Here is a 19,159-nt window from a genome sequence, read left to right as displayed (position 1 = left end):
TTCAGTAACAACAAAACATGGGAGAGGACAGCCCAGAGTTGAAAACTGAAGAAAGGTTGTGAATGGCCGATGCCCCAGGAGCAAAGGTCTTAAGTAAGATGATAAAAGGAAAGAATTTAATTTTATATTAAATTCTTTCCTTTAGCATTCAAACCAATCATATCTGACCAAAATATTCTATTTGTTTTATGCTCCAGCTGGTCAGATCTTGCCTCTCACACCAACACTAGAATATCATTCTAAAAATTTAACAGTTCCTTCATCAAAATCTCAAAACTGTGAGATGATTCTTGGTTAATTCCAAACAATGTGAATAAGTAAGCATTACTTTTGACATGGGTCAAAATAGATAAAAAATAAACTAAATAGAAAAACAAACAAGAATGATAAAGCAAAAAGAAAATATCAGAACTAACTTCAGGCATAAAAACCTGTTGCTGCTGTTCTGTATGAAACGACTGAAAATGGATGCCTGCCAGCTTAGATTCCATGTTGTGTATTTGGCTTCCGATTTCCATAGCTGACAAACTTTTACTGCGGGTTCGGTTCTAAAATGAAAGAAAGAAGGTAATAACAAAAATAAATAAATAAAAATCATGCAAACAACAACAAATAAACAGTCAATGATGAAAACAAATGCTACACAACGTATAATCAAATGAAGATATTGACCTTTTTGAAACCATCCTATAAGAGACCAACTTTGGGATTATGATGCAAACTTTATGTTTTAAAGTGACCTAAAATTGAAACCTTCCACTAAAGTTTCATCTTAATTTTTACTCTAAACACCAGTAAAATGATGACAAATTTTATTCAATTTTCTATTATTTAAAAAATTTATTGAAAAAAAGGCAGATTTCAACAGAAATATAGCAACAAAAGGATTAACGTACTAACTTAAGAAAAATATAGACAGGCACCGGTGTGGTTGTGTGGTGAGAAGATTGTTTCACAACCACATGGCTCTGGATTCAGCACCCTTGCATGGCAATTTGGGAAAGTGTCTTCTGTTATAGGCCTTGGGCCTTGAGTGAATTTGACAATTGGAAACTGAAAGTAGCCTGTCATACAGACATATATATATATATATATATATATATATATATATATAATTTAATAAATGGAGTAATACGCATATGTATTACTCCATTTATTAAATTTTATATTTACTCAAATGCCCCAAACTAACAGGGAGTTTCTACCTCATAAACAGGAGTTACACCACAGTCATTTTGTGATCTTTGCTACCCTGGTATCTATTAACCAATTTATTTTGTCGGAGTTAATTGTTAACTAAGAGAAAATAAATACATATAATCATATATATATATATATATATATATATATATATATATATATAAATAGAGCTCAAAACTGATCCATTGAAAATACTTTATAATAATAATAATAATAATAATAATGAAATTGACCTATGAACATTTTGATGGAACATCCAGAATGATTAATACATATTATAAAATATTATAAAATATAGGATACTCCATCTCCTCGGGGTCCCATTATTATTGCTATTATTATTATTATTATTAGTAATATACAGCCAATAAAAACAGAAAACATTCAAATCCAATTTTCATAGTTGACCCGTGAAAATATACAAAACAGGATGAAAAGGTATTAGATGGCACACAACCGTCCATCCCAAATGTGCAAGGAACAAGCAAACGGCAAATCAACTCAAACCTAAAAATTGTATACTATAAAGTTCAGTTACTGATCAATTTAGAACGCTATAAAATTAAATATATATATATATATATATATATATAGATAGATAGATAGATAGATAGATAGATAGATAGATAAATAGATAGATAGATAAATAGATTGATAGATAGATAGATAGATAGATAGATAGATAGATAGATAGATAGATAGATGGATGGATGGTCAACAGATGAGATCCAGAGAAAACACTTAGTAACACTCAAATGATTCGAACTTAGACTCTGATGTCTTTACAAGGGACCAATTCCACAGGGTAAAGAGCGGCTAAAAGAGATAAGCAGGTATGGAGGCAATTATGTGGATAAACAAATTAAATATAACAGTTTGGTTTTGATATACAATCATCATCATCATCATCATCATCATCATCATAAACGAAAGAAAATAAACATTGGATAAACCAAGTCTCTCAACATCCCATAGTTCTATAGGCATTATCCCCAAATTTTGACATCTATTCACATAAGCATCAAGGTCAATTCATTTGGCTAAAATTCTTCAAGCTGGTGCCTCAGCACAGCTATAGTCTAATGACTGAAACAAACAAAAGACAGAAGATAGAAACGGTTAAATAAAGCGTTTTTGTCTTTCCCTCTAGTTTCAGTTTTTAATTAATAGAATCAGTACAAGATCATTGATTGACTTTTAATCAGATCAAGAAATTTTCTAATTATGTGTTTTTATATATTGATGTAATTTAGACATTTGATAATCCAATTTGCAAAACCATAATCCAAACGGTGTTTCAAAGGTTATTTAAGTTTATTTCAGAGACTAGATAAAGTAGATTTGCATAATATTAACTTGCAGTATTAATCTTATTCTTATTTTCAATACTAATAGCAATAATAATAATAGTTATTACTTCCGCCTTAGTGAAGGTGGAAGTATTGTTTTCAGTTATGTTTGTTTGTCCATGGACAAGTTATCTCAAGAACCGCTGGATGGATTTGGATGAAACTTTCAATGATGTTCAGTTTCATGACTGGCACAAACTGATTAGATTTTGGGATCGATTTGGTACTGGTCAAGGATTCTGGTTTTTTTTTTGGTTTTTTTTTACTTAATTTTTGAGAGCAGCTGGGTTCATTTTTAGCATTCTCATTTGTGAGAGCAGTCAAGTTTATTTCAGATATTCTAATTTTAAAAATCATCTCTGGCTAATCATTGAGAGGACATTGGTGTTGCCTTGGCAGAGGTTTGCGCTCTCTGAGTGCTGTTATTATTATTATCATTAAAAAAAAAAAAAAGGTAGTGAGCTGGCAGAATCATTACCATGCTGGACAAAATGCTTAGCGGTATTTTGCCCAACGCTATGTTCTGAGTTCAAATTCTGCTGAAGTACCAGTTGAGCACTGGGGTCGATGTAATTAACTATTCCCAGCCCCCAAAATATCAGGCTTTGTGCCCATAGTAGAAAGGATTATTATTATCATTAATAATAAGGTGGTGAGCTGGCAGAATCATTAGCATGTCAGGCGAAATGCTTAGAGGTATTTCACCTGATGTTACGTTCTGAGTTCAAATTCTGCTGAGGTAGACTTTGCCTTTCATCCTTTCAGGGTTAATAAATTAAGTACCAGTAAAACACTAGGGTCAATGTAATTGACTAATTCTCTCCCAAACAATTTCAGACCTTGCATCTATAGCAGAAAGGAATATTATTATTTCTATTCTAATCACAAGGCCTTGAAAATTTTGGGGGAAGGAGGCTAGTCGATTACATTGAACCTAGTGGGTAACTGGTACTTATTTCATTGACCCTTAAAGGATGAAAGGCAAAGTCAACCTCAGTGGAATTTGAACTCAGAATGTAGCAGCAGACGAAATACATTTTGTCTGTCTTGCTAATGATTCTGCCAGCTCACCCTTTTCCTGGTTTTGACAGCTAGCAAGGCCAAGCTACTCCAGACTGATGAAGAGCAACAACCCTGAAACTAGTCTCTGGATGCTGCCTTTGTTGGGTAGAGGTGCCTATCTCCCCTGTTTGAAAACTCAAGGACACAGGACGCTTGTGTCATGTAGCCAACTATAAATGGTGTTTCTTGGGGTTAAATAGCCATAGCATTCTTCCCTTTCCTGGGACTGCTACAAACCATCACTTTTTTTTTTCTTCTGTAAATAATATTTTTATGGCTACATTTTGAATGTGGACATGAGCAAAATTGATTTTGGATTCATCATCATCATCCAGTGTTTTAAATCTGGGTTTTGTCCCCGTTAATGGGGGTGGCCGGATCTACCTCAATGCCATAGCAACTGCCCTCACACCATCTCGCCCGGTTTTGTATTGTTGTTGATAATTACTTTATTGAGCCTTGACAAATGACAAAGACAATCTTTACTGAATATGAGATTAAAAAAAACACACAAAGCAGAAAAATTGATACAGTAGATACCCAATGTAGCTATCAACCCATTGTGCAACCTCCATTACTTTTAGTTCATCTCCCTTGCTGTATTTGACAAGAATTGTCTTAACACGAAAGACTTTTCTTTTCATTAAGGGTGTAATTTTGATAATTAAAAAATAATTTTGACAAAGTAAAACAAATATATTAGCCAGGACTTAACTGTTATTTGTGCAGAAGGCATTTCTGAAAAACGTTTTGTTTTTTTCATGTCATTAGATTTTATGATGATGATAATATGGTGAGGAAACTATCATGTAAAATATCCTAAGGTATTTTGTTGTATCTTGGGAGGGTAATTATGTCAACAATAAACACATGCACTGGTTCTACTCCACTTCTTTATTATTCGTTAATTGGTTAACAATTTAACCAATTATCTAATTGATTATTATTTAAATCATTTGGTAATCAGTCAACCAGTTACTTTTGTCAAAGCCCTTTAATTGCCATTTGCCATGTCTTCAATGATAGACCCTCTCTACTATAGGTTTGTCTGCTTGTCTCTTGGATAATTTTATGTAGTTACATGGATGTGAGTACGAATATATGTGAGAAGAGGGGGGGAGAGAGAAAGAGAGAGCATATGTGTTTGTTGGTATAGCTGATTCTGTGAGTAAGTGCATTAGAGAGAACACATGTATACATCAAGATATTTTACAATCTGTATATGATGCTTACTTGAGCATCCATACTGGGTCTTCTTTTGACAGCATCTTTGCGTTTCAGCCGTTTTGACAAAGTAGACATCCTGAAACATTAATGAAATATAAATTTTAATTGTGAGAAATTATAAATATTAATTAACAGAAAGAAATGAAATAGCAGACAGAAGAGTTTGGGATTAACCGTTTTGTTATGATATTTGTGTTTGAAATACGCTGCTTTTATTTCAATTTATTTTTTAAAAAAATTTTTTTTTTAAATGAAGAATTCTGTAAAACAGCTTTCACTGGTGTTTGAAATTTTGAAGACTTTAATTTAGAACACTTTAAACCAGTGGTTATCACCCAGGGTCCAAATGGCCCCTGAGGGTCCCCGTAAGATTTTTGGGGGTCCACACAACAAAATAGTAAATTGGGGATCCATAATAGGATTTTAAGGGCCTCTGAAAAAAATTTCTCTTTAGATGTATGTATTGCAAGAAACGGTCAGGTTTCTTTCTCTAACATTTTACATAGTTCAAACTGCACAAGCTAATGTGTGCAAAACAAAATAGGAATTTTGAAAGAAGTATCTATAAAACTAGTTTTTAAATGTCGAATTGCTATTGGGGGTCCCACCAGAATAAAATAGTAATCAAAGGGGTCCATAGATAAAAAGTGGTTGAGAACCCCTGCTTTAAACCATAAAGTTTGTATGATAGAGTGGTCTCAGGTAGGTTGATATCAAAAGGGTCAAACATATTTGATAGATCATAAGGCACACTCTACAACAGCACTAAAAAATTTCCAGAAAGTCAGCCTGCATCTTATAAACACAAGAATCAGGGGCTTAGGTCCTAGGTCTAGTCTCACTGCATGACACCTTGGGCAAATGACTTCTATTATAGCCTTGGGCCGACCAAAGCCTTGTGAGTGGATTTGATAGATGGAAACTGAAAGAAGCCCGTCCTATATATATATATATATATATATATATATATATATATATATATATATATATATATATATATATGTAATATGTATGTATGTGTGTATATGTTTGTGTCTGTGTTTGTCCCCCCAACATCGCTTGACAACTGATGCTGGTGTGTGTGTTTACCTCCCCATAACTTAGTGGTTTGGCAAAAAAGAACTGATAGAATAAGCACTAGGCTTATAAAGAATAAGTCCTGGGGTTGATCTGCTCAACTAAATGCAGTGCCCCAGCATGGCCACAGTCAAATGACTGAAACAAGTAAAAAAAAAAAAAAAAAAGAATACTAGATAGGAGAGTCCTAGATATATCATGCCTGAAAAAACAATGCAGACAAAACAAGAATAAAAAAAAAAGACAAAAAAGGCCAAACCACTGAACTGCATTTTTTAGATAACAACAATATAGAGGGGCACTTTTGTCTGTATATGACACCATAAATGTGGTTAAAAAGAACAGCATTGTAAAGCATCAAGAATTTGATGATAGTGTGGAAGGAAAAGTAATTGGGCTAATGGTAAGAGTGTTGGACTCCTGATTGTATAATTGTGGTTTCAATTTCTGGACAAGGTAGTGCATTGTATACTGGAACAAAGTACTTTATTTCAAATGACTCCAGTCCACCTAACTGAAAAGGAGTTCCAGTAATAGCTGAGTTAACCTTGTGATGGACTATTGACCCATTGTGAGAGGAGCAGTGTTCTCTTGTTCACTTATAAACCATAGTAACCGGAATAAGTTCCATCTTAATAATCATGTAGTTTTTCTGACAGACTTAAGACATACATGAATGGTAATGACTGCTTTTATTTAAAAACAAAACAAAAATTTCAATAGTGACAAAGAAAATTGTTGAGGTACTTCAATATTATTTTGAGGAAGGAACTGAATGAGAAACTAAATACATTTCTATTTTAATAAATTAACCAAAAGGAGGAGACAGGGCTCATGTCTCAGATAGCCTCTGTAGGCTTTCCATGATAATCTCAGAGGATCCCTGAAGGCTCTCTGAGATTGGTAAGATTGATATGTTTGATGTTGGGTGCCTTCATAGTCAGTGGGTGCACCATGTACAAGGGATTGGTAAGTTCTCGAAAGTAACAGTTCTGGTGAGGAAGGAATAGTTGATGTGTTCAGTGCAGTGTTTGGAATGGAGGAGTGAGCATGGAGAGGATAAGCAATTAGCGAGCTCATATAAGCAAGGACCCTAGCAGTAGAAATAGAAGTAGTTACCGTGCTGATGCATTATGTTTCACAAAGTGAGAGGTAATTTCTTCAGACACATCACTACGTCTATAGTCTGGTTCTGGTTCTGGTTCTGGTGTTGGTCCATATTCTACATAGTCTGGTTCTGGTTCTGGTTCTGGGAATTCCAATTCCACTTGTTCTTCATCACTTATGTTAAGATCACATGTGAACTGGGGTTCCGTTTCAAAATCACTCTTGAAGCTATCTTGAAAAGAAATACAATTAAAAGTCCATTAACTCAGAGCCATAAAAAAAAGAGTACAACTACTACTACTACTACTACTACTACTACTACTACTACTACTACAGAATGATGACATATTGCCTAATTGTTACAGAGTTATAAACTTATGAGTAAAAGGGCTGGGGTTCAGTTCCTGAACCAGGCAGTGCATTATATTTTTGAGAAAGGTACTTCATTTCACACTGCTCTCTCTCTCTCTCTCTCTCTCTCTCTCTCTCTCTCTCTCTCTCTCTCTCTCTCTCTCATCTCTAGTTGTATCTTGGCTGTGCTACTGGATGAATAGTGAGGGAGCCAAGGGGGTATCTATGTTTGCTCATGACTACATAAGCACCTGAAACAATTAGTGAAAACATGATATATATTTCTAAACCATAATCACTGTGTGAGGATGGCTTAAACATGCAGTGCTCACAAGTGACTGGCTGTACTTATACTAATATAGAAAAATTCTTTAAATTTGTTTCTTTTTTTGGTGGGGGTCTGAAAATTCAATTTTTTTTAGTAGCATATTTTAAATCTGTATCACTAAAATGATCTCTAAGTCATTTTAGTTAGCAGAAATATCAGACAAAGTTCCCTCAAATCAAACAATCATACTCTACCATTCAAAAAGACACACTGGATAATGTAACCCTGAATAAATTATATTTAAAAAAAATTACAATAAGGGCATTGAATAATTACAACGCCAGTCTGCTAGAAGTAGACCCCAAATACTCTAGGAACCACTTGAATTATTATTCCACTACCACAAGGCTGTAAGTGAGGAAAATAGATAGCGAAGATTATAATTTGGATAGTACCATGTCTATAGATTTCACAGTTTGAGTTATTGATTGGAAAGGGTTTTTAATAACTCAAACCATGAAATCTATAGATATGGTACTATCCAAATTATTTTATAAATCCTCAGTCTATTTTCCTTGCTTACAACCTTGTGGTAGTGGAGTAATAATCTAAGAAGTTCCTAGACCATTTGGGGTCTACTTCCAGCAGACTGGTGTTGTAATTATTCAACGCCCTTATTGTAATTTTAATATAAATTAACCATTATGGTATTTTAGTATGCTGGCCACTGATAAATCATTAAATAATGACTTTATCCTAATTACATATATTTTAAAAAAAGAGATGCAATGGTCACATTTGTAATATCTTTGATGATAAACTTATTCAATGAAGGCTTATGATATGAAAGACCTGTGTTTTGGTTTCATCTCCACCTCAACTTTTCATTTAAAGTGTTCCTTTCCATGACATTTTGGACATTATTACCTTGAATCCTGGAACTTGGTTTCCATGGTATATAAATGACTGGCATCACAGATGCAGCATGAAGTTTTTTGTCAGTGAGCAGGTCGCGGTTTCAGAATGATGAAAATATTTTGACACAAATTAAGTTTAAATTTTGAAGTGAATCTAACAGTTTTTTGTGTGTTCTTAAATGGCTCACAAACATCTTCCATGCTGCAATTGTTTTTGAAAATTAAATGTTGAAGTGAATCTAACAGTTTTTTTTTGTTTTCCTTGAATGGCTAACAAAGTATTTTCGAAGCTGCAATTGCTATATATATATATATATATATATATATATATAAACACACATAATGTAAAGAAAACCCCAAAACCCTTGTGAAAATAGCAACCCAGGATTTCATGGATGAAATACAAATCAGATCAACTTCAACATAAAAAAAACCATTGTCTTATGCATATCAAAAAATTATGTCAGTATTAGATAGATGTGTCTTAATTTCAGCTAAGATGTATTTTTTTAAATGCGGAGAGCAAGAAAAAACGTCACTCCAAGTAGTTAAACATTCATTCGAGGTCCTTAAGTACTTCAGAAGGTGTGAGGAGAGGGTGATATATGAGTGACCGGCATCACACTGTTCCTCCTGAATGGGATACCAGCTGTTACAGGACTACTCATGTACAGCTGAGTGGACTGGAGCAACATGAAATAAAGAGCTTTGTTTAAGAACACAATGCATGCCCAGTCAAAGAAGAAAAACTATGATTTTGCAATAATGAGGACAACGTCCTCATGGTGTCTACAGCTGGATGCCCTTCCTAATGCTAACCACTTTACAGATTGTACTGGGTGCTTTTTATAAGGCACCCTCACCATTGCATTTTATGTGACACCATCACCAGTAATTTTTATGTGGCACCATCACCAGTGCTTTTTATGTGGCACCTGTACCCAGATTGTAAAAGAATAATGTTGTCTATATGTTGGCTCTGTGAACAGAATTAAGGGTTTGGTCCCACAGTGTGGATGGATACTGTCAGCTGGTGTCTACCACTATACCTATGACTTGAGAGTGAAACTGATAGACAAAACCTGAAAGAAACCTGTCTTACACACATACACACACACACATGCACATACAGAGAGGCTTCTCTCCTAGTTTTCATTCACTTATTTCACTTACAAGATATTGGCCAAACTGCACCTATAACAGAAGACAGCATCCAATAGTGACCATGCATTGAGAGTGAATTTGAAGCTGTCAGGCTCTGAAACAAATTTTTCAAATACATAGCCATGCTTTATATATATTCTTTTCTATTCTAGGCACAAGGCCTGAAATTTTGGGGGAGGGGACCAGTTGATTAGATCGACCGCAGTACGCAACTGGTACTTAATTTATCAATCCTGAAAGGATGAAAGCAAAGTCAACCTCGGCGGAATTTGAACTCAGAACTTAAAGACAGTTGAAATACCACTAAGCATTTTGCCTGGCGTGCTAACGTTTCTACCAGCTTGCTGCCTTGCCTTGTACATATTCTATCAAAATAATGAGTTAGCTACCTGTATGCCATAATTTTACTCAAGCAGAGCCAAAGAGTGGAGATATAATTAATAACAACAATTATAAAAATAAAAGGAGCTTAGTTACCTCTGAAAGGGAATACATCAATAACCAGGTGCCCTTGGTACCCTTCTTGCTTATGAATGCGTATATCACAGACTCTGCAGAACACAGATTTGCCCGTTTCTGCACACATTGGATGATGACACTCCTACAATGGAAATAAAATTCATCTTGAGACATACTTAGACAGGATAATAAATTTAAACAAAGAAGATAATAACATCTATAAGATTTGAAACAACAATGAGCAAAAAGTATCAAATATTAAGAAGAAGCATATTGATATTTGGCAATATGTTGGTATGTTTACTTTTATATGTTTACTATGCATTTAGATGTCTGAAATATTTTTACATAAGTGTAGACATGGTTGAGTGGTTGAGAAGCTTCCAGTGGGGATGGGGGGAGTGGGGGAGAGGCAGACAGGCAGGCAGATAGATAAATAGATAGACAGACAGATAAAGATATAGACAAAGTGATATATATACACTGATAGATAGATAGATACATACATACATACATACATACATAGAAATACCTAGATAGATAAATATTTAATAATAAGTGTAGAAATTGATATTAATCAATTAAAACCAGTGGTCTAGCATATTTAAAAAAAAAACGAAGATTAAAATTATATTACATACAAAATTAAGTGGAATGACCAGCAAAAGTGGACTCCTATATGCTAGAAATAGATGCCAAATCACAACATATTCTTCGTGGTTAGGTGATTTGGCATCTATTTCTAGCATATAGGAGTCCACTTTTGCTGGTCATTCCTCTTAATTTTGTAGATAGATAGATAGATAGATACAAACATACATACATACATAGAAATAGTTACTCTTTTACTTGTTTCAGTCATTTGACTGTGGCCATGCTGGAGCACCACCTTTAGTCGAGCAAATCGACCCCAGGACTTATTCTTTGTAAGCCTAGTACTTATTCTATTGGTCTCTTTTGCGGAACCGCTAAGTTACGGGGACGTAAACACACCAACATCAGTTGTCAAGCGATGTTGGGGGGACAAACACAGACACACAAACACACACACACACACACACATATATATATATATATATATATATATATATATATATATATACACAGATATATATACTATGGGCTTCTTTCAATTTCCGTCAACCAAATCCACTCACAAGGCTTTGGTCGGCCCGAGGCTATAGTAGAAGACACTTGCCCTAGGTGCCACGCAGTGGGACTGAACCTGGAGCTATGTGGTTCGTAAGCAAGCTACTTACCACACAGCCACTCCTACGCCTAGATAGATAAAGATATACACAAAGAGACAGAAAGATATAGACAGACAGACAGATAAATAGATAGATAGATAGATACATTTTTTTTATTAGCCACACAGGGCTCAACGAAGATGGGACAAATACAATGTAGAGCTTTTCTTTTTGGGAGGGGGAAGGAAAAAAAAAAAAAGTGGTGGTGTCGATCAAAAGGGATCGTAGGAAGGGAAAAAGGGGGAGTGCGATCAAAAGGGATCGAAAAAAAAAAAAAAAGGAAAGGCCGATCAATCGGGATCGTGTATCACACAGTAATGTTCTCGTGTAAAAGAGGGGAGGACAGTTTAGGTTTAGCCGTGGAAGGAAAAGCCTACGGAAAAGACCACGGTAACCTTGGTCAATATTCTCATTGAAGAAACTATAACAGTAAGTGACTCTCTTTTGCCTTTTTGTTTTATTTTTTTTTTCTTGTTCATAGGGTTATGCTCAAGATGGCTCCGTCGTTCACACGTGCCATCCTTGCTACATTCACCCATCTTTTTTTGAAGCATTCACTAGACAAGACTTCCCTTTCTACTCTCACCTTCCTCTTCAGGTGATACTTGAAGAAGTTGATGAGAGATTGCCCAGAGAGGAAAGTCTTTGTCTCTAGACCTTTCAGACGCGTCCACCATACACATTCTTTCGCCATAGCCACAAGTACGATGAAAATAGCTCTTCCTTCCCGTTTGAAGGAAGGAGGCGCGACAATATTCATGATAGACTCGGCTGATAGACCGACTCGTCCCACACACGATAGCAGTTGTTCGACGTAAGCCCACAGCTCGGAAATGGTGGGACACTGTACGAGTGCGTGCAGAACGGTTTCGTCGCTCTGCAGGCATCTCGGACAGGTCGGCCCCGTGTTTCTCGAGCCATGCCTGTAGAGCTTATCCCGAACGGGTAGTGCTTCTCGATAGCACTGCCAGGCCAGGGATCTCTGGAAGTTGTCCATAGGTCCCGGCCCGAAGGTCGTCTTAAACAGGCGGGTCAGGTATTCCTCGTCGACGCTCAGGTTCGCCCCGAGATCGTCGTCGTACCTTCCCTCCACTAATCCACTATAGAATGCATTAGTTGTGATGCAGTCTCTCAAGGTTGACCCGGGTTGTTGGAGTTGCCGAAGAGCAGCGCGACACTCGCGGTGCCATTCGCCCTTCCTCGGCCTCTTCTTGATCCATGACTGCAGTTCGGTCATGGAGACGAGCTGCGGGAAAGCACGCCGCACAAACGGTGACCACACCTGTTCACCGCTGTCTACGTAGAGCCGGAGATGTCGCAGTCTCAGCGCGTGTCTGCGCATCATCAACCACGGCATGCCCAGTCCTCCTTTTAACGGGTGTTGGCAGCAAACGGATCGCCTAACCATCGGAACGCTTCCTTTCCACAAGAAGCGGAAGAGGATGCACTCCAGTTTGGTGATGGTAGGGTCGGGACAAGGAACGACGGTCAGGCGGTAGTAGATGACGGACGCGATGTACGTGTTCGCCACCTCCGCCCGACCTTTCAGGGAAAGCTTCCTCTCGGCCCATTGCCGGGCTAGAGTGGCCACCCTTCTCGTTATCTCGTCCCAGTTCTTCTCCGTTTGGAGGTCTGGACCAAACCAGACCCCGAGCAACTCAACCGGACCGTCAGTCCAACGTCCCACGACGGAGGCGCTACTTGACGGCATGGGCTTGCTTCTCCAGGTGCCGAGCTGCAAGCCCACTGACTTATCCCGGTTGATTTTCGCTCCCGTTACCACTTCGTAGTCTCTCAGTGTCTCGCCGACAAGCTCGATGTGCTTTTGGCTAGACACAATGACGGTGACGTCGTCCGCATATGCTAACACGCTCGTCCCACATCCCAACTCTCGTGGGATGCCCCTCAGCGTCGCCAGCTTCCGCAGTAGTGGCTCGAGAGTCAACACGTACAGAAGCGACGAGAGGGGGCATCCCTGACGGACCGAACGTGCAATGTCGAAGGGTCTTGATAGATGCCCATTGACGCGAACTACCGAACGGATGCCTCTGTACAAGGCAGCCATCCAGCCGCGGAAAATGGGACCGAAGCCGGCCGCTCTGAGGACAGCCTCCAAGTATTGATGGTCTACCCTATCGAAAGCTTTCGATTGATCTAAATTGATCAGGGCCCCACCCATGCCAGGTTCCTTAACTACCCTCTCTATGATGTAGCGCATCAGATGGAGGTTGTCATGGATGCTCCTGCCCGGTACCGCGCACGTTTGCGCCTTGCCGATCAGTTTCTCGATGACAAGCGCCAACCGCTTGGCTAACACCTTGGCCAAAATTTTCAGGTCTGCATTAACCAGAGTGATGGGCCTAAAGTTATCTATGACGTCCCCCTTGTTTGGATCTTTCTTCAGCAGCGTTACGGCTCCTCAACTCACAAAACTGGGAATGCTCCCGTTTTGCTGCCAGTTGCAGTACACCGCCACCAAGACGTCTCCAAACAAGTCTGGCATACAGTTGTAAAGCTCATAGGGAAGACCATCCAAACCCGGAGATTTGTCCCTCGAGCATCCCGCCATCGTGTCCCTCACTTCCGCCGCCGTGATGGCACCTTCGCAGCACTCAGCCTCTCTTGCCGAGAGTCGTGGGAGGCTGTGCAGGTAGGCACTGAAGTCCACCCTGCGTTCTCGCTCACCATTCATCCCAAACAGTCGAGCAAAGTGCCGCTGAAAGGCCTCACACATTTTGCTTGGCTCGAGCAGTTCGCGCCCCTGTTCGTCCACCAGAAACCAAATGGTGGTTTTGTTGCCCTGTTGTGCCTCCGCCACCCGGGCCTCTCGCGCGGCTCCAACACCTTCGTTTCTTAGAGCACGCATCCTAGCCCTGACAACGCACCCTTCGTGTTTGGCGTTGAAGTGTTGGTCAAGGGCCAACCTCGCCGCCAAAACGTCGGATGCGATGCCACTTCTAATTGCCTCTTCTAGCTTCTTCACTAGCTCACCCTCTACTCTGTTTCTGTCTATGGCTAGTGCTTTGCTATACCTAACCACTTCTGCTTTTATTGCTCTCTTGAGGGCAAACCACCATTTGTTATTGATGATGGCTCCTGTCAAAGCCCTCTTTACTAACGTGCTAATCCGGTCTCTGAAAACTTGTCTCGACGGGAAAGACGCGTTTAGTTTCCAGTAACCGGGGCCCTGCCTATGTGTCTTATCTAAGTCTAGCGTACACGTCACAAGTTTGTGATCCGTGTAGCTGACTATGTGAAATTGTGGACACCCTATGCTATCTCTATCTACTCTCCTACACAGTATTCTATCTAGATACGATCTCGACGACCCGATGCGGTTTGTCCATGTCTACATTGGCGCATTCGGGTAATCGAGTCGGTACCTGTCAGACAGTTGAAAGCGTCTGAGCAGGTCTTTGAGGCATTTGCATCCCCGTCTATTCCTATCTCTGCCCACATAGTCTAGATGCGTGTCCAAGGTAGCATTCCAATCCCCCACTAAAAGTAAAGGATGAGACGTTCCTAGGAATACTTCTAGACGTCGAAAGAAATCCGGCCTACCTGTTAAAGGTGGTGCGTATATTGATATGAGTCGAAAAGCACACCCATCGCTGCCATCCACATCCAGAACAACCAATCTACCCTCCGGGTCTATGAATACTGTCTTTACTTCGAGATCCAGACTCTTGCGAAAGAGTACCGCCGTGCCACTACCGCCCATTCTCGGCAGACAGGGAGAAAAATAAATGTTAAACTGTCTGCCAAACATGGACGATAGGGCCCGCGGATCATGGAGTCTGGTCTCGCTTATGGTTATGATTTCTAGTTTATGTGACTTTATGTCATTTAGGAGGTACCCTTGTTTCCAAGGGGACCCCAAGCCACGCGCATTTACACAACCAATCTTGAGCATCATTTTGATTTGAGTGTTAAAGTTTTATAAAGAGAGTCACTTACCGTTTGAGAGTTTTTGTGTCTCCTCCTTCGGGTTTTCTTTGAGGAGATCACTGTATAGTTTTTTCACCAGGTATTTTTGGCATTTGCCAACTGCCTTTGGAAAAATAGATTTTAGTGTGTGGTGCAGGGTTGGTATTATGTGTAGTATTTTGATGTGTTCTGGCGGTGTTGTGTATTTGTGGTTGCTGGTTTTTATGTCTTCGTTTGTTATGTTTGTTTTTGTGTTGATGTATTCCATCAACTCTGAGTTTTTTGTGTTGATGGCAGTGAGCATTGTGTGTGTACTTGCTTTTGGGGTTTTGTTGCTTGTGTTGTAGTTGTGTGTGCTTGTGTTGGTGTCTGGAGTGTTTTTGGGAGTTGTGTATCTCCCTGCTTTGTTTGTGTTTGCTTTTCTTTTCTTGCTCCTCTTCCTCCTTCCTTTCTGGGCTATTTGCCATTCCTCATTACTTTCATCTTCCGACGAAGGTTCTGAGGAATCGGAAGGGGGTAGGGGAAAATTGTGAGCGTCTGTGTGTGCTTGTGTGAGTGGTTGTGTTGCTGTTTTTGTTGGTGCTGATGGCTTGTTATTTGTGTGAGGTGTGTGTGATGTGGGGGAGGGGGAAACAGTCTTGGAATTTTCTTTCTTTTCCCCTGCTTCCTCACTTGTTGTTTTTGCAGATGCTGTTGTCTTCTCAGTTGCCAGTGTTGCTTGTATTTCTCTTGTTTTGATTGTTAGACAGATAGATAGATAGATAGGCGGCGAGCTGGCAGAAACGTTAGCACGCCGGGCAAAATGCTTAGCGGTATTTCGTCTGCTGTTACATTCTAAGTTCAAATTCCCCCAAGGTCGACTTTACCTTTCATCCTTTCGGGGTTGATTAAATAAGTACCAGTTACACACTAGGGTCGATGCAATCGATTTAATCCATTTATCTGTTCACTCTGTGCTTAGCCCCTTGTGGGCAATAAAGAAATAAGATAGACAGACAGATAGATAAATAAATAGATCGATAGACAGACTGATAGATAGATAGATAGATAGATAGATAGATAAATAGATGATGCTTCTTTTATTCTTTAATTTTTTAAATTGTTTTTTTTTTTGTCTCACATTTTAAAAAATCCTCTCCTTCAAACACTCACACATTGACATCAACAGGAGCGGCCATCATTATTATTCTACATGCAGCTGATGGTGCAGAGGATTCTCTTCAGCTATTGATTGGAGATAACAGGCATCGATATGGTTGGGTGGTTAATAAGTTTGCTTTACAACTATCCATGTGGTTTTGGGTTCAATCCCACCACATGGAATCTTAGGTAAGCATGTTTTACCATAGCACTGAGCCAGTCTTATGAATGTAAGTCTTATGAATGTATTTAGTAGACAGAAATTGAAAAAACAAAAAAATGTCCTGTGCATGTGTATTAGTATACATGTGTGTGTACAAGTTTATAAGGGGGAGGGTTATGTATATTTGTGTGTATGTGTGTGTGAGTGTATGTGTGTGTGTGTGTGTGTGTGTTGACATTCCATACTAATTGTCAACAAACATCATCAAATACGTAGTGATGTTTATTTGCAATCTGCAATGAAAACATGCCTGGACTAGAGGTAACTATTACCTTGCTTTACTTAAAAACAAGCAGAAGTTAGCAAATGGAAGAGCAAATGCATCCGTATATAGAAAATTTGCCTTGATGAATCTTGTTTGACCAATGCAGCTATAGAAAAGTAGCTGTTAAAACAACAAACGATAACAATGACAATGATGATAGGTACAATGATGTTTTTAGCATCATACCCTCCAATGGCATGAATGGTACCACTGGAATGTGTTTCCAATGAATGTTAGGATTCTATTGGTCCATAATGTAACACACTTTGTCTTTTTTTGAAATTTCATGTTATTTATGCAGTCACCACATCTAGCCAGAAGCAACTCAAACTGCAATAACCATGCAATGTCTATTCTTTCTTCTATTAACCACTTGCCGAGAAATATGTGTTCTTTGTTCTCAGCTTCAGTCTTCTTTTCACATGCACCTACATAAATATAGATAGCAAAACCACCTGCCTACCTAGTTATACAGTGTTGGAATCAGTCACTAAAAAAACAGCATTGAACCAAAGCAAGAAAGGAAAGAAATGTTTTACAAAGAGCGAATTAGATGTCAGACTATCAGCTTTTAGGTTAGAATTTCATATTCAACTATAAACAGGTATATCACTGTGTCAGTAAATATGACAGTTAATTCTGTCGTCTAGGTTTACATATCAGTACGTGGTTTATTTACCATAGACTAGCATCATATCTAAATGTTGTGTTATTAATGACACTTAAAATTAAGGCAATCACTGCAAATGTAATCTGAGTCCAACTAATAACCCTTCCTGGCCTTCACAGTGTGATACTAATATCCACTTTTTCGATTCATTTGTTATAAACAAGTAAAGAAACCAACCAAAAAAACATACACTCCTGAAAAGAAGTGTCACTAATCTGCTTTTTATTACAGAAAATGGGAATTAAACACCAGCGCAAATATATTTCACTTACTAGATTCTACAAGGTTTTTCCAGCTGTACAATGTGAAAGCCTAATTTCCTAGTTTTTTTTTTTCCTTTTTTTCAATTAACTTTCTTGATTTTTTTTATTAGGCAATGTTACATACATACACACTTATAAGCATATATACACATATACATGTACACACACATACATGCACACACATATAAACACCCATATATACACATACATACATACATGCATATACATGCACACAAATGTATATACATATATGTCTGAGTATATGCGCACATCATAGGCACAGGCATGGCTGTGTGGTAAGAAGTGTGGTATGACGTCAGTGTCTGGGGAGGCTGACCGGAAGGGGAAACAGCGCAGAGGGAGCCTCGATCAGCGTTCGTGCCCCTTTTTGGAACGGGGCTGCGGTCAGGACAAGACGTGTTAAGCGACGGCCTAGGTTTGGGAAGGTTTGGTGTACCTTGGGTCGGGGCAAGCTTCGAGGATCGGATACCGCAAGACGGACTCGCAGTCGAGGAAAGAAAAACCGAGGTAAGGCGATTACATCTACTCGTACGCACACACCACAAGCTATTTCGGCACCACGTGCAGAAATTCGCCGCGATGGCAGCCACCAAGATTAGGATCACCAGCAATGTGATCAGGCCTTTTAATGGCGAAGGAGATGTGATGGCTTGGATACGAAAAATTAGGCTCGTTGCCAAGCTGCAAGGAATAAGCGATGTGGCGAGTCTCATGGCTCTGTACTTGGAAGGGAGCGCCCTGACCCTCTACCTAGAAATGGACGAGAAAGCAAGATTGAGTGCAGAGAACGTCAAACGGAGGCTGAGAGAGGCATATACGGAGAGCGAGTACGCTGCCTTCGTAAAACTAGGAACGATTAGATGGGGGGGAGAACAGGTGGATGAATACGCGGCGGAAGTGCGAAGACTGGCCACGCTGGCTGGGTTTATGGGAGAAGGCCTAGACAGAGCGGCGCGGCTGGCGTTTGTAAATGGATCCCCCGACGACATAGGGATCCGATTACAGCAGTTGCCTGGCGGGAGGAAGATGGCGCTCAGCGAGCTAGTAGCGCAAGCTCGCATGTTGACACAGCACGTCGGAAGGAAGCCTATAGCGATGGCGGTGACAGAGGCACGTTCCGACAGACGACAGCCTGAGAGCGGCGTGAGGAAGCCTACCGAGCAACAACAGCGGCCGTTCTCGGGCCGGTGTTTCAAATGTCAGGGGCCACACATGGCGA

At 39.3% G+C, this 19,159-nt stretch overlaps 1 protein-coding gene across 4 annotated transcripts in view; it reads right to left on the bottom strand.

Annotated features, from left to right (window-relative positions):
• Positions 1 to 19,159, bottom strand: part of LOC106873908 (uncharacterized) — a 344,369-nt gene that overhangs the window by 203,153 nt on the left and 122,057 nt on the right. For all 4 annotated transcript variants that reach the window (XM_089349658.1, XM_089349655.1, XM_089349657.1 and 1 more), the window contains 4 exons: positions 10,200 to 10,323; positions 7,035 to 7,254; positions 4,845 to 4,914; positions 417 to 548 (listed from right to left, as the gene is read on the bottom strand). In XM_089349658.1, the coding sequence (XP_089205784.1) occupies positions 417 to 548; positions 4,845 to 4,914; positions 7,035 to 7,254; positions 10,200 to 10,323 (546 nt within the window). The remainder of the gene's footprint in view (positions 1 to 416; positions 549 to 4,844; positions 4,915 to 7,034; positions 7,255 to 10,199; positions 10,324 to 19,159) is intronic.

This window comes from Octopus bimaculoides, chromosome 3 (assembly GCF_046866305.1).
Source record: "Octopus bimaculoides isolate indiv1 chromosome 3, ASM4686630v1, whole genome shotgun sequence".
NCBI classification, from domain to species: domain Eukaryota; kingdom Metazoa; phylum Mollusca; class Cephalopoda; order Octopoda; family Octopodidae; genus Octopus; species Octopus bimaculoides.
The sequence above is the reverse complement of the archived record's forward strand: the minus strand, read 5'-3'. Positions and strand labels throughout refer to the sequence as shown.